At 50.9% G+C, this 14,297-nt stretch overlaps 1 protein-coding gene across 2 annotated transcripts in view; it reads right to left on the bottom strand.

Moving 5' to 3' along the window:
- Positions 1–189, bottom strand: part of LOC137464419 (neuronal acetylcholine receptor subunit alpha-7-like) — a 60,065-nt gene extending 59,876 nt beyond the window's left edge. Inside the window, exon 1 of one of the 2 annotated variants that reach the window (XM_068175744.1) lies at positions 8–189. In XM_068175744.1, the coding sequence (XP_068031845.1) occupies positions 8–159 (152 nt within the window). In that variant the 5' untranslated portion in view covers positions 160–189. The remainder of the gene's footprint in view (positions 1–7) is intronic. The other variant, XM_068175745.1, reaches the window with a different exon arrangement.
- Between the last annotated feature and the right edge of the window lie 14,108 nt (positions 190–14,297).

Raw genomic sequence — 14,297 nt, 5'->3', positions numbered from 1 at the left:
GATCCACTTCTCTTTCACTGCAAGCAGGGACAGCACTTCGCACTTCCCCTTGCTGATTTTCTTGGGGCTCCTGCCTTGACAGGGTACAACCCTGGATGGACGCAGAGAGCAGCAGTAAGTCGTGACTCCAGGCAGGAGGAGGGATTTGGGCGCTGCCATAGTGAGGCTGCAGCGGGTAGTGCAAGCTGGTAGGAGCCCCCGGGATGTGGGGCACAGGGTGCACTGAGGAGGAGGGCTTGTAAGATTAAGTGACGGGGCACGGGCTGACCGTGGAGACCCCCTGGCTGGAAACATCTGCTCTGGGATCAAATGCAGAATTGCAAACTTATAATGCTCAGGAAACACATGAGAAATCAGTGGTCAAAGAACCAGGAAAGGGGAGGAAAACAGTACAAGTGGAGAGAGCAACACCACCAGCATTAGTTAGTAACACTCAAATGTCTTCTGCAGTTTTCATGCTTTCATTTTCTTTCAGTAAATGTTAAATAGGAAGACTGGGACCACAAGGGGCTGGTATATACCCTAGCTGCAGCCTGGACTGATTTAGCTGTATCCTAATGCCCTCTCATCCTGCCACTGGATAGTGGGCTGTGTTCCTGGGGGTTCAGAAAGGGTCCTCAGAGCTGCTGGCCCTCCCTTTGCAGGCTTGTTGGGGTGCCCCAGGTGAGCGTTCATTGACCAGCTGTAAGTGGAACACCCAAGCACAGCCTCCTCTGGGTTCTCCCAGGCCCCTTCTTGCTCCCCATGGGTAGGAATGGGGACAGAATGGGACTTGCTGCTGGGAGCGCGTGAAGGCTGGTCTGGGAGACCCCCTTGGGTGGCATCAGGGCCAGGGACTGTAGAGGGGTTGCCCTCCCACTCTCCAGCTGCACTGCTGACCTCCGGGCCCATTTGATGTTGGGCCTCCCCACTGAGCCTGTGTGTGATGGTGTCAATAAGCCAATGGGCAAAGCTCCTTATGTGCCTGTGCAGGGAGGCCCATAGAAGCTGGAACAAAGCCTCCTTTGGGCCAAAGTAGTGCAGGCTGGATGGGACAAGGCACTGCACTATTGCTGCTTCCTACCATCCTCAAAGACCTGCCCCAGCTCCCAATGCAACGACGACAGCAGGTGGTAGAGAACAGCAAGGTAGAGAAGGGATGCTGAGACGCAGTGCAGGAGATGCTCACTGACCCCAGGGCAGTGGCCACATGGCTGATGGCAGGACTACTGCAGTGCTGTGGGAACTAGGAGCAGAAGGAGGTTCTAACCTAGGTCTGATAGTGCTGCAGGGCAATGGAGATTGGGGACAGCTAAGTGCTCAGGAAATCATGCATCAGACTTTCTGTGAGTTTGATACATGATCACAGATCCCTGCAGGGAAGATCACTTAAGCAGAGTCCATTGCAGAGTGTGGGAAATGGATCTGTGGAGAGTTCTCAGGGCCTCACAGAAAGGCCACACAGATATTGTTGAGAGAGAAATGGAGCTAGAAAAAAGTTTCAAAGGATGGCCTTGCAAATAAGACCAGGTACTTTGGAGAAATAGAACTATGAACAATGCATTGTAGTAGGACCCACGAGGAGTAGTTTTAGATGATTGGCTTTAAGGTATCTACAGCATGGTATGGCAAAAACCTGATAGGCCAAGAAACGCATATAGTGTATTGCAATTAGGAAATAGCTTCTGATTGTGATGGTGTGAATTATAACATCTGTATTGTCTCACCATTTTCATGAGACTAAAAATGGAATAAAAGTTTTTTAAAACACCTCTCAGTTGGCCCATCTCTGGATCAGGAAAAAGGTATTGTCCAACAGCAGAGATGCCTGTTCTTGCAGCCAGTGGTGCTGACTGGGGGGCACCTGAACCAAAACTTCTCCTTTTTCTCCTTGTCTATTTCCCTCACATCCCCACAGAAGAGCAACGTGGAGCATAGTTTTGTCCATTATTTTTGGTTTAGATTTGGGTTTTTCTTAAATTCCTTTAAAAATTACAGCTTTCATCAGTATGTGCAACTTCACACATATTGCAGTTCTAGTTGCTATACTCATCTTCAGCCACTGCATGTGGCTGTCCTCCCACCGATGGCCAGAGTGTGGGGACTGGGAGCAGCTGGGTACCCAGGACCTCCTCCTCTCAAGTGGAACATGTCTGATGGTGCTTCGTGGGGTGGAATGACATGCTCCTAAAAGATGTCATGCCCCCACACCAAGTACAGGATGGAGGTCACCCTCTCTTCCAGAAGGGGTGCTCAGGCTTGCTTCCAGCCCACTGCAGAAGACACACTTAGCAGAAGCAGAACAGCCACAGCAGTGCATAGCTGGCTTCATCCCAGCTGTCCAAGCAGATGGGACAGCAGTTGTCTTGCTCCATGGCCATGCTTGCCATGTGCTTTGGGGTCTGAAGACAGCTGGAGATGACAAACCACTTCACCGCCTTTCAGTGACACTGCAGCAGCAATTGTTGCACTAGAAAAGTGAGGCCACAGTTGTTGTCTGGTCTAAGGATGGATGGAAGTAATACCCACGTCTCTCTGGAAGGAAACCTTCCCTGCTCCCCGGATGGGGTTTTCCCCTCCCAGATAATTTCTGCTGCTGCAAGAGTGACTTCTGAGTGCCCCAGCTGCCTCAACAGAGATCTCTATTTTGCAAATGACTCACAGGGGCACAGGCTGAAGGTCACTGATCTCACAAGGATGGCAAATCTACCTATATCATGGCTGTCTGCAAGAAAGACACTTGGTGCTGCAACATCCCACTTTGAGCCTGCAAATGCAGACAGGCAGAAACCAGAGGCTTTGCAGTCCAACTCCTTTTCTACACTCCTCAGCTCTTAACCATATTTCAAAATTAGGCTACAAGTGAATTCTCCAAAATGCCTGGGCTGCTTTGTTCCACAGACAGTCATTTAACCATGTCACGTGGTAAAAATTAGCATGTCTGACAACCAAATATACACCATGGAGTCTAGAGTTTGCACTACTAAGCTGCAACCAGGTTCTTTGTTGGGATCACTGTTCACATAGGCTTTGTCATCAGTGCAGGGGCCTGGAGGTGTGTTTCTCTCACAGGCTGTTGTTTAGGAAGGATACAGCCAGAACGAGATTATAGTGCAAGTCTGTTGTGCTCCTCCTCTCCCATGTTCACCTGAACTGTGCTGCCACTGCAAAAGGCTTTCCCAGAAAAGATAAAACCAGGCCCTTCTGGCTAAGGTCCTATAGTAAGGATGCACATCTGCTCCTCAGCTCTGGATGTTTTCATTGCTCCATTTGTAGGAGTCCCCATCTCCTGCAGAAACAGATGACACGAATATAGAAATCAGGATTTTTCACCAAAGAGCTGGGAGGCAGACATTTTCTCTCACTGCCATTTTCCTGTGAAACCTGGGATGGACTGCTGCAGACTGGGGCTTATAGACAAGGTCCATGTCAAAGCTCTACCTAGTGGTTCAGACTGTGTTCTGATCTTTTGAAGTTATGTGACTTGTTCCTTTTCTTCTTGAGGCTGTGTCTCCTCTGGGTCACAATGGTACAACTCAGCTGGGTAACCTTCCTCTGTGAATGGGTTTGTCTGCAGGTGAGACAGTTCTTCTACCACCTTTCACCTTTCACCATGCTTGCTGCTGAGTTTGCCCAGTCAGCCCTCCTAGCACTGACTTGACTTCCAAGCCAAACCTCAGCACCTCATGCTGCAAGTGAACAGAGATATAGGACAACTGGCCACAGTCACACTTTAACAGCTGAGCAAGAGGATGGAGAAAGAAGGATGAAGAAAGCCCTTGTAATGCAGGACGTGTTGGAAAGGTTCCAGGAATGGTTTGGATGAGTTATGAGTGATTTGGGGAAGTCTGCCAAAATTGTCAAGTGGTGGAATGGATATAGTGCATTGTTCAGAAGTTACATGACCAGGGTTTCACCATGCATGTCAAGCTGCAGAGACCACTCAGTGGGTTCAGCTCTTCTCCAGTGAAGGTGGATAACACCAGGCCACACATGCACAGGCCAAGTGACCTTGCTGGTGAGGCTGGGGATGCTGGAGGATAGGAAAGTACTGCAGGATATGAATACTTGGCTGGTTAAGCAGGGAGCTGGATTGGGGTGATCCTAATTCTGCTGGATGCTGGGATGAGGAAGACAAGGAAGAGAGCTATGGAGGAGTCCACTCCTTTTGTTGGTGCAAAAGGAGGCAGATGGTGTCAGGAAGGTCTGCACGAACTAGGGATCTCATGGCTCCCCACTCTTGCAGGCAGCAGATGCCTTGTGGGTGGGTTGAGGTAACAATGGAGCTGAGACCTGAGCTCTGCATGATCCAATGACACATGGAAAAAGCTGCACAACAAAAGCAAGGTGCAAGAAGCTCCAGCCCTGTCAGGCAGGCCTGCAGTAGCCTCTCATCCCCAAGGGCTCAGGCTCTGATTTTTCAGTCCCTGCTCTGTACTTTCCACACACAAGAAGAGAAGAATAGAGGTATAGGGCATCGTACCAGAGCTCAGCTGAGAGGGTGACTTCCCCTCCTTGGGTGCTGGGGTCTGCACCACTGGGCATGGTGGCTGCTCAGCTGGTGAGGGAGCAATGCCAGCCTCTGGCCCTGCTGACAGGGACTCGGCCAAGATGGGGTTTGTGCTCACCAGCAAGTGCATCCCTGAGACCTGCAGATCTTCTTATCGGTCCTATTTCCCAACTCTACATTTCTTTCTCTGTATCAGTGTCCACCTCCTGCTTTCCCGTTGTGCTTCCTTCCTGCTCTCCATCCCTCTTCTTCTCTGCTTCTGCCCCTGGTTTTTCCACTCTGCCCTCTCTTTTCCAATTTCTCTTCCTCCTACTGCCAGGCTTGTTTCTGTATCCTTTTTGTGTATTTTCTTAGCCCTTAATTTCCCTGTCCCCAGACTTCTTTCCTTATCCCTGCTTCCCTTTTGCCCTCTCCCCCTCCTTCTTCTCTTCCTCCTCCCTTCCTCGTCCCTATTTCATTCTCTCTATCCCCACTTCTTGTCTCACCATCCGTTTTCTTCTCCCAGTCCCTCCCTTCCATTCTCGGACACAGCCGCACTTCTCGCTCCCTACCCTTCTCCTTCTCCTTCTCTCCCTCTCGTTGCGGAGCAGCGTCCCTGCGCTATCCCTGCCTCTCTCCGCGCCCAGCACACGCGCGATGTCCACCCTCGGCGCCCGCGGTGCTGCGGGCACACCCAGGGGTATGTGCGCGGCCGCGCGGCCTGCGGAGCCGCGGCCCCAAGGCCGCCCTCGCCTTTCCGTGCTCCCCGCCGCGGTGGGACCTCCGCCTCCCCGCGCTGTTCCCGGGATGACTCGCGCCGCTCCGCTGCTCCTGCGCGGCGGCCGCCAGCACCCCGAGCAGGGCCTGGGGCGGGGAGCAGGGCCTGGGGCGGGGAGCAGGGCCTGGGGCGGGGAGCAGGGCCTGGGGCGGGGAGCAGGGCCTGGGGCGGGGAGCAGGGCCTGGGGCGGGGAGCAGGGCCTGGGGCGGGGAGCGGGCCTGCCCGCGGCGGCTCCGCGGCGAGCCGGCGCTGCTGCGGCGGGAGCGCGCTGAGGCGCTGAGGGACGGCGGCGGGATGTCCTCTGCTGGCGGGAGCCGGGGGAGCGGCAAAGACCTTCCCGGAGCATGTCCCTGCAGCATTGGGCCAGCCCATCGCCAAGCGTGTGCTCAGTTTAAAAAGGCTCCCCACACTACCTCGGGGTTCTTGGTTATCGCTGGGGCCCCCAGGAAAGCCCGAACCAGCCCCACACCTCAAACACCCAGAGCTCTGCTTGAGGCCCCCAAGACTCGGCCTCACATAATCACAGAAACACAAAATGTTCTGAGTTTGAAGGGACCCACGAGGATCATCCAGCCGAGCTCCTGGCCCTGCACAGCACTATCCCAGAGAATCACACCATGTGCCTGAGAGCATTGTCGAAATGCTTCTTGATCTCTGTCAGGCTTGGTGCTGTGACTACTTCCCTGGAGAGCCTGTTCCAGTGCCCAAGCACCCTCTGGGTGAAGAACCGTTTCTTGATATCCAACCTAAACATCCCCTGACACAAGTTCACCCTATTCCCTCATGTACTGTCACTGGTCACCAGGGAGATCAGTGCCTCCCCCTCCACCTTCTCTCACAAGGAAGTTGAACAATGGGGTGAGGTTTTGCCTCAGTCTCCTCCAAGATGAACAGATCAAGTAGTCTCTCCTCATATGGCCTCTCCTCAAGGCTCTTCAACCATCTTTGTAGCCTTCCTTTGGATGCAAGAGCTTCAGGACCCCAAATCCCTGCCTGACTAATCCCCAGCATGCCTGAGTTATCCCAGGTCCCCAAAGCATCCCCAATCCTACTCTAGTCCCCTCCCTCTGAACCTTGCTCAGCAGCTTCCCCCCACCCTACGTCCCCAAAGACGCCCTTGCCCATGCCAGCAGCCCAAAACCCTCTTAAGTCCTGTGCCAGGGTACCTCCACTTATCCACACAACCTACCTGAGTATCTGTAGCATTCTCCAATCCTGTCAGAGTACACTCCCAAAACTGCTTTCAAGGCATCCAAATACTTCTGAATGGTCCTCTGAATGGGACCTGGAGAATGTCATCTAGATGTCATGAATACCTGCAAACCCCACCCAAGTACCCTCAAAACCCCCCAAACCTGCCTCACAACCCCCAAAGTTCCCAACCCCATCTTCTGAACCCCTGAAAGTCCTTCTTCAAAGACCCACAAACAATAATTTCCTACAAATACCCCATAAACCTTTTTTGTAGTCCACAAAACATCCATAAGTCCCTTCCAGGAGCCACAAAACAAACTGCAATGTTGTCCATGGCCCCCAAAAGTTCCGATACCCTGTGTCCAGGTCTGCAGCTACTAAACACCCTGAAACCTTTCTCTTGGGCTAGGAATACATCTCAAATCACAGCCAACTGTCCCCAAAGATTCATCTAAAATGTCCACAAACAACATAAACCCTAAACCCTCCCAAGACTTTCTCAGACTTCTCCAAGGCCAAGCCGAAGGTTTCATACATGTCTCACCAAACCCCAAATATACTGCAATGTGCCATAGCTCTTGCTGGCTCCACAATATTCCATGTCCTGCCAATTCTACTCAAAGCACCCAAAATTTGGGTTCTTGCTACGAGGGGGATTGTCTAAATGGACTGCTTTAAACACTGAGGTGTGCTGCTTTCCTGCAAAATAGACTCACAATGGCCATAAAGTTTTACAACTACCTGGCAGGTTCTGTGCAACTTTTCTAGATAACATAAGTGCTATGATAGGTGTAAGATAGGTGCTACCTTCACACCAAAAGATTTTGCACAATGCCTGGCTCCCCCAGGACAGCTCCTCTGCCTTTCCACTCAATACAGTTTTATTCACCAGCCAAGAAAGGAAAAGGTTAACAATGTCTTAAATAAATATTAATCATTTGGGCCTTTCTTTTCTCATTTGCCTGTTCTGAACACTCACTCACTTCTCTTTCACTGCAAACTGCACTTCCCCATGCTGAATTTCTTGGGGCTTCTGCCTTGGCAGGGTACAACCCTGGGCCAATGCAGCAGCAAGTTGTCACTCCAGGCAGAAGGATGGATTTGGGCACTGCTTTGGTGAGGCTGCAGTGGGCAGTGCAAGCTGGTAGGAGAGCAGAGCCCTGCGATGTGGGGCACAGGGTGTACTGACGAGGAGGACTTGAGAGGTTGAGTGCTGGAGTCTGACTGTGGAGTCCCCCTGGCTGGAAACATCTGCCCCGGTATCAACTGCAGAAATACAAACCTGGAGCAGAGTCCATTATTTTTGTGTTATATCTGTCGGGGGTTTTTAGTGGTTTTTGTATTTTTTTCTTTTTGTTTGTTTTGTTGGGTTTTTTGTTTGGTTTTTTGTTTGTTTGTTTGGTTTGTTTTGTTTTATTTTTTAAATTTCTCTTTGAATGAAGGCATATGCCAATGAGTACAGCTTCATACATGTTGCAGTTCCAGCTGCTGTACTCACCTTCAGCCGCTGGAGGCGGCTGTCTTCCCACTTGATGGCCAGGGTGCTGCAGGGCTGTGCAGATGGGGGCAGCTGGGTACCCGGGACCTCCTTCTCAGGTGGAGTATGTCCGATGGTGCCGTGTGGGGTGGAATGACATGCTCCTCAAAGCTGTCATCCCCCCACACTGAGTACAGGATGGAGGTCACCCTCCTCTTGCAGAGAGGGTATTCAGGCTTGCTTCCACTGCAGAAGGCACACTCAGCAGAAGCAAAGCAGCCACAGCAGTGCATAGCTGGCCTCATCCTATCTGTCCAGGCAGATGGGACAACAGTTGTCCACCTCCTGTCCAGCTCCATGGCCACACTTGCTGAGTGCTGTGAGGTCTGGAGGCAGCTGGGGATGTTGAGCTGCTCCATCACCAGTGCTGCAGCAGTGGGTGTCATGATAGAAAAGGACCCTAGGAGGGCTAGAATAAATGCCCAGGTCCCTCATGAAGGAATTTTCCTTCCCAGATCACCTCTGTTGCTGTGAGAGTGACTCCTGAGTGCCCCAGCCAGAGAAAATCCTCTGATATCTCTGGGGCCAAGCACTGAGAGCAATACTGCTAAACAACAACAGCTTTGCATGTCATTCCTTTCTGGCTGTAGTAGCAATGCTGTTGGCTTAATAAAAGCCTTTGGGAAGCTCTCTCTAGCCTACGGGCAACTACAAAAAGATCTTGAAATTACTGTGGAGTGACAAAGTGATAGACTTAGGCAAGGGATGCTTCAACAGTTTGATATTTGGATGTGTAACTTTCTCAGTTCTATGTTCTTTTCTTTCTCCTCCAAGCAGGGGAGGAGCACTCATTCGGGGGGAGGCCAGGCCAGGAACTCCCCGAGTTGCATCATCATCCCCCATTCCTGCCACATCTGGAGGATCAACAGGATTGTGCTGGGCATGCATAGTCTGTGTTGCTGGTGCAAACATTAAGCACCAAGTCAGAACAGGTAGGAAGTGCAGTCTTCCCTCACTGTGGGCAAGAATGGGAGTGAAGACTGCTGGACAAGGAAAGGAGGGAAGAGACAAAGCAGTGTGCATACATGTGCTACTCATCCATGTGGAGGGGCTGCTGCTTTAGCCACAGAAGCTTTCACCATTGTGACAGCATGGGGGAACCCAGGGAAGTGTTGGTGACTGTCAGCAGAGGAACAGCTTCAGACTGACTCCCCAGCTCCTTTGCAGCCTTGCTGGTGGGACTAGTCAGGAAGCTGAGGACACCTTCAAGACACTTGCAAGCTTCTGAATCCATGTGGAGTCAGCACCTCAGGGATGAAGATGCCTTTGGGAAGCAGAGCCCCTCTGCCCAAATGAAGACTGCCCTGTTGCAGGGTGGACAGCTCACTCATCCCAGATGAGTAGAATGAAGAAGTAGAATGATGAAGGTAGAATGAAGTCTGCCTCTGTCAATACCCCAGCTGACCTAAAAAGCCTGAGTGCTTTTGTCTTGTCAGTGCTGACACCAAGCACTGCCCATCAGTGCTTCCTCAGTCCCTCCATGTCTCCCCTTGGCATACCTCATGCTTCCAGAAACAGCAGCCCCTGAGTGGGACCTCCACTTTTCTACTCACAACTTGCTTGGCAAGGAAAAAGTGGGTTAAGAAGAGGTTGTATGATAGGTACAGCAGCATCTCTTATAGTTTCTTTTCCTCTGTGTTTCCTCAGTGCCAGAAAAGGCTCAATGAAGGCTGTCAGGTTTCTCAAACTTTTCTGAGAATCTGACCTGCAGGAGCCTGCAAAGGGAAGTGGCATGGAGACCTGTGGAGGAAGGCTTGGAGAAACACAGCAACCCAAACCAGGACTGATATCTGAATATATGTGTATTTATCTATCAGGTGAGGAATTGCAGATCTATTCTGTAACAACACAGTTCTTGCTAGTGATTCATTCTTCCATGCTGTTCATCATATCTTCATTTCCCACCCTGTGAGTATGTAGCTCAGTGCTCAGTAAGCTATGAGTACCATGTAGCAGATGCCACCTCTCTAGCATTGCTGCCTGTGGCCCTGAGTGGCTGCTAGTCATGGAGGGAATGGTGTTAAGGCACAAAAGCACTTTGAGGAGAGAGGTTAAAGTAAGCTTGTCTTATGTCTTCTGATTTTCCTCCATTGTGTCTGGCTTCTTTTATGCTAATGTGTGAGACAAGAGGACTCTTGCAGAATGCAACTGGACCCAAAAGTGACCAACCCTGACCTACCTAAAGATATTCTGCAGTCTCTTATCTGATGGTGGAACACATGCAGCTGGATATCCTCCAGAGAACATATGGCATGGTGTGCTTTTCTGTTACAAATTTGTAATGGTTTGTTCCGTTACCGCTATGTAGATGGTTTGTCCCTGAGTCGTATCCTCCCACCTCCCTTGTCCATCTTCCCAAAGACCTGCCCTTTGTTCCTTCCATGCCCATCATGGTAACCCTGCCCTCCTCCTTTGTCCATCACTGTCGCCCCACCTTTGCTCCTAGAACCTTCCATGTCACTTGTATATCCCCTGAGACCTCATTGGTGTATTCAAACTGTTCTCCTCTCCTGTTACCCCCTATTTGTCTAGGCACTGTATTCCCCACCTTGTACTCCTCCCCTGGCTCCCTGAAGCTGGTTGAAGTCTGTACCCTCCCATGGTTACCTCCCTCCTCTATAAGTTACTGTACTCTGTTGTTCTTGGTTCTTTGCCTCTGACTCCTCTTGAGAATAAACCTCTTGGGAACTCATGCAAGGGACCCCTCCTGTTTCTTTATTTTGATCCTCGATGCCTTTTAAGATCAGTAACTGTAGAGAGTAGCCCAGCTGTTTTGGGTGCTAATCAGCCCTGCTCATACCGCTACCCAGACCGACCTCAGGGTGGAGAGGGAGCAGCCACTCTTGGCACGGTCCAGGAGAGGGCTAGGCTGGGAATATCTCCAAAAGAACCACGTCAGCATGTCATCCTTTTGAAGTGCTTGACATCATTTGGAAACTGTAAATAGTAATCCTGGAAGTCTGGCTCCCATGGTGCTTGAGTTACTAGAGGGGATTTGAGATACATACCACCCACTTGTTTTCTTCATCTGAATGGGGACTTACAGCTGTGCTGCTAGAAGGACATTTTCAGTCCGGCCTCCTTCTCACATCAGGACCATCCCCAGCAATAGTTCTGTCACCATGCCTTTGTCATTGCCAAAACAGTTGTTACTTGACAGTGACTGAGACAGCCTAGCTACTGTACCTAGGCAGTATACCTATAGAATAGTTTCTTGTTGCCCTTGTTGTCCCTGGTCAGATTTGTGTCTATGAGGACTTGTCATGGTTTGACACTGGCCAAGTGCCAGGCACCCATTAAAGCTGCTCCCTCACCCTCCTCTGCTACAGCTGGGCAGAGTTCATGAGTTCATGAGTTAAGGACCAGGAGAAAACACTTCAAGAGCAAAATAGGCTTGGCTTAGAGATACAAAGTGAATTTATTACTAAAAAAAATCAGAGGATATTGAAGAGTAAGATAAGCCCTTAAAAACACCTTTTTGTCTCCCAGCCGCTCCCTCCTGCCCACTGGGAGCACAGAGAGATAGGGCATGGGTTTTTGGTCAGTTCATCACCCAAGGTTTTCTTCTGTTGCTCACAGAGAGGAACTCTTCCCCTGTGAGACCGTGGGGTCCCTTCCCATGGGACACAGTTCTCTGTGAACTTCTCCAGCGTGGCTCCAAACCTCAGGAGCAGCAGTCCTCCCAAAGCTGCTGCAATGCAAGTCCCTCCCACGGGCAAACAGTCCTCCCAAAACTGCTGTGGCGTGGGTCACTCTTCCACAGAGTGCAGTCCTCCAAGGACAGGCTGCTCCAGCCTGGCAGCAAGGGCCCCCTCTCTCCACCAGGTCTCCCACGGGATCACAGCTCCTCCAGGCATCCACCCACTCCTGGCATTGGCACCTGCCCCATGGGCTGCAGGTGGATCTCCCGTGGATCCCCATGGGCTGCAGGGGCAGAGCTGCTTCACCATTGTCTCACTACAGCCTGCAGGGGAGTCTCAGCTCCGGTGCCTGGAGCAGCTCCTCCCCCTCCTTCTTCACTGACCTTGGTGCCTCACATGTTCTCACCTCATCCTCTTCTCTGGCTGGAATAAAAACTGTGCTCCCACCCTTGTTTTGGTTTCTTCTTAAAAATGTTATCACAGAGGCATTACCATCATCTCTAGCCTTGGCCAGTGGCATTTTCATCTTCAGAGCCATCAGGGATTGGCTCTGCTGGACATAGTGGAAGTTTCCAGCAGTTTTTCACTGAAGCCACCTCTGTGGTCTCCCCTGCTACCAAAAACCAGGCCAAAAACTAGCTTTCCTTACTTGATCCCTGGAAGTTTGGACAAACTCTCTGCACTTCTCCCAGGCTACCTGTGCTTGCCTCCATCCTCTGTGTGTTTCCTTGTTGTGTTTGAGTTTGTCCAGGGGTTCCTGGCATCTGTGTAGGCCTCCTGGTGTTTTTTGCCTGACTTCCTCCTTGCTGGGGTGTATTGCTGCCAAGCTTGAAGGAGGTGATCCTTGAATATCAACCAGCTTTCCTGGGCTTCTCTTCCCTCCAGGACTTTATCCCTAAACACTCCTGAAGGAGCAGGACCTGCTGTCCTGAAGTTTAGGGTAGTGAGCTTGCTGTGTGCCTTTGTCACTGCCCTGAAGATCTCAAACTCCACCATTTCATGATCACTGCAGCCCAGACTGTCCTGGGCTTTACATTCCCCACCAGCCTCTCCTTCTTGGTGAGAACAAGATCCTGCATAGCATGTCTCCTTCTTCTCTATCACTTGGAGAAGGAAATTATCATTGAGTTCCAGAAACCCCCCAGATTGCTTATGTCCTGCTGTATTCTCCCTTGAACTGCTGTCAAAGTGGTTCAAGTCCCTGCTGTGGACATGGCTGGTGAATGTGAGGCTGCTCCTATCTGTCTATAGAGGGACTCATGTGCTCAGTGTTCCTGGTCAGGCAGCCTGTAGTGGGCTCCTGCTATAATGTCACCTGTCCCTGCCCAGCGTTTAATCCAGATCCATGGGCTCTCAGTTGGCTCCTCACCATCCCAAGGCAGAACTCAATCCACTTCAGCATGTTCTTGGCACAGAGAGCAAAACTCTTTCCTCATCTCTCCTGCCTGGTTTTTTAAAAGTCTGTAACCTCTCATTTCAACACTTGAGTCATAGAAGTCATCCCACCATATCTTTGTGGTGCCTGTTAGCCCATCTCTAACTCCTCTTGTTCATTCCCTGTGATGTGTGTGTTGGCACAAAGGCATTTAAGTTCAGTCCCTGATGAAGCTGACTTACTGACTGGAGTGTCAGGAATTCCTTAATAAATTTTCATGTATTCTCCTCCTGACCTGCTCCAAGCTCTGCGCATCTCTTGATGACTTGCCACCAGACTGGAAAAACCAAAGAGACTGAGGTTCCCATCTCCTGACACCTTGAATTTAAAGCCCTCTTCACCCGCCTGGCAAGCCTATGGCTTTGGAAGATGCTCTTCCACTTCTCTGACAGACGGACCCCGTGAGCCCTCAGTACAGCCAGTTTATCAAGGTGAGTCATGTGGTCCAAGAAGCCAAAACCCTGACTGTGGTACCAGCCTGTAACCATTTGTTGATTTACCAGATCTGACTGGCCCTTTTAAACACCTTCCCTTTGAGGGGGGAATTAATGAAACAGCAGTGTGTGATAGTCAGTAGACTGTACAAGGCTCAGCAGCCTATCAGTGACATCCCCATTATGACTCCCCAGTAAGCACCACCTCTCTAGAGAGTGTGTTAGGTTTCTCAGTACCTCTGAACCTCTCAGAAGTCACCTACTGCTATCACCCATTGCCTTTTCTTAGTTGTGCTGGCTGTGATGTGGGGCCAGATGGGGCTGCCTTACTAGTTGTTATACAGGGAGCAGATGGGGCTGCCTTACTCAGTTCCAGTGCCTCTCCTGATGTGACAGGTCTTTCCTCTTAAGTCCACAGGGACACACAGTGGTTATGCAAAGGCACTTCAGGCTTCAGGGAAGTCTCTTCCCCCTGTGGTCCTTGCCATTGCAAGCTTCCATTCTTCTGCATTATTAGCTCCTCCCTTCCATATGTGCTAGTGAGGGAGTTTTTCTGGCTGTTTGGTTGTCGGCTTATGGGGCCACTGCAGGCTGAGCTTGGGACTAGCTATCTAACACCTTCTCAGTCTCCCTGATGTTATGCAGCCTTCTCACTGCCTTCTGCAGCTCAGCCACCTGCTGCAGGAGGTGCACCACCTGAGCACATGTTCTGCATGCAGGTCTGCTGCCTGTCCATGCCCCAGGAGAAACGTGTCTCTTCCTGCAATCTGAGATCTGTCCTATCTATCCTGGTGGTGTCTGCTGTCGCCA

This window comes from Anomalospiza imberbis, chromosome Z (assembly GCF_031753505.1).
Source record: "Anomalospiza imberbis isolate Cuckoo-Finch-1a 21T00152 chromosome Z, ASM3175350v1, whole genome shotgun sequence".
NCBI lineage: Eukaryota > Metazoa > Chordata > Aves > Passeriformes > Viduidae > Anomalospiza > Anomalospiza imberbis.
Note: the sequence above shows the minus strand (reverse complement) of the source record. Positions and strands in the feature narration are given on the sequence as shown.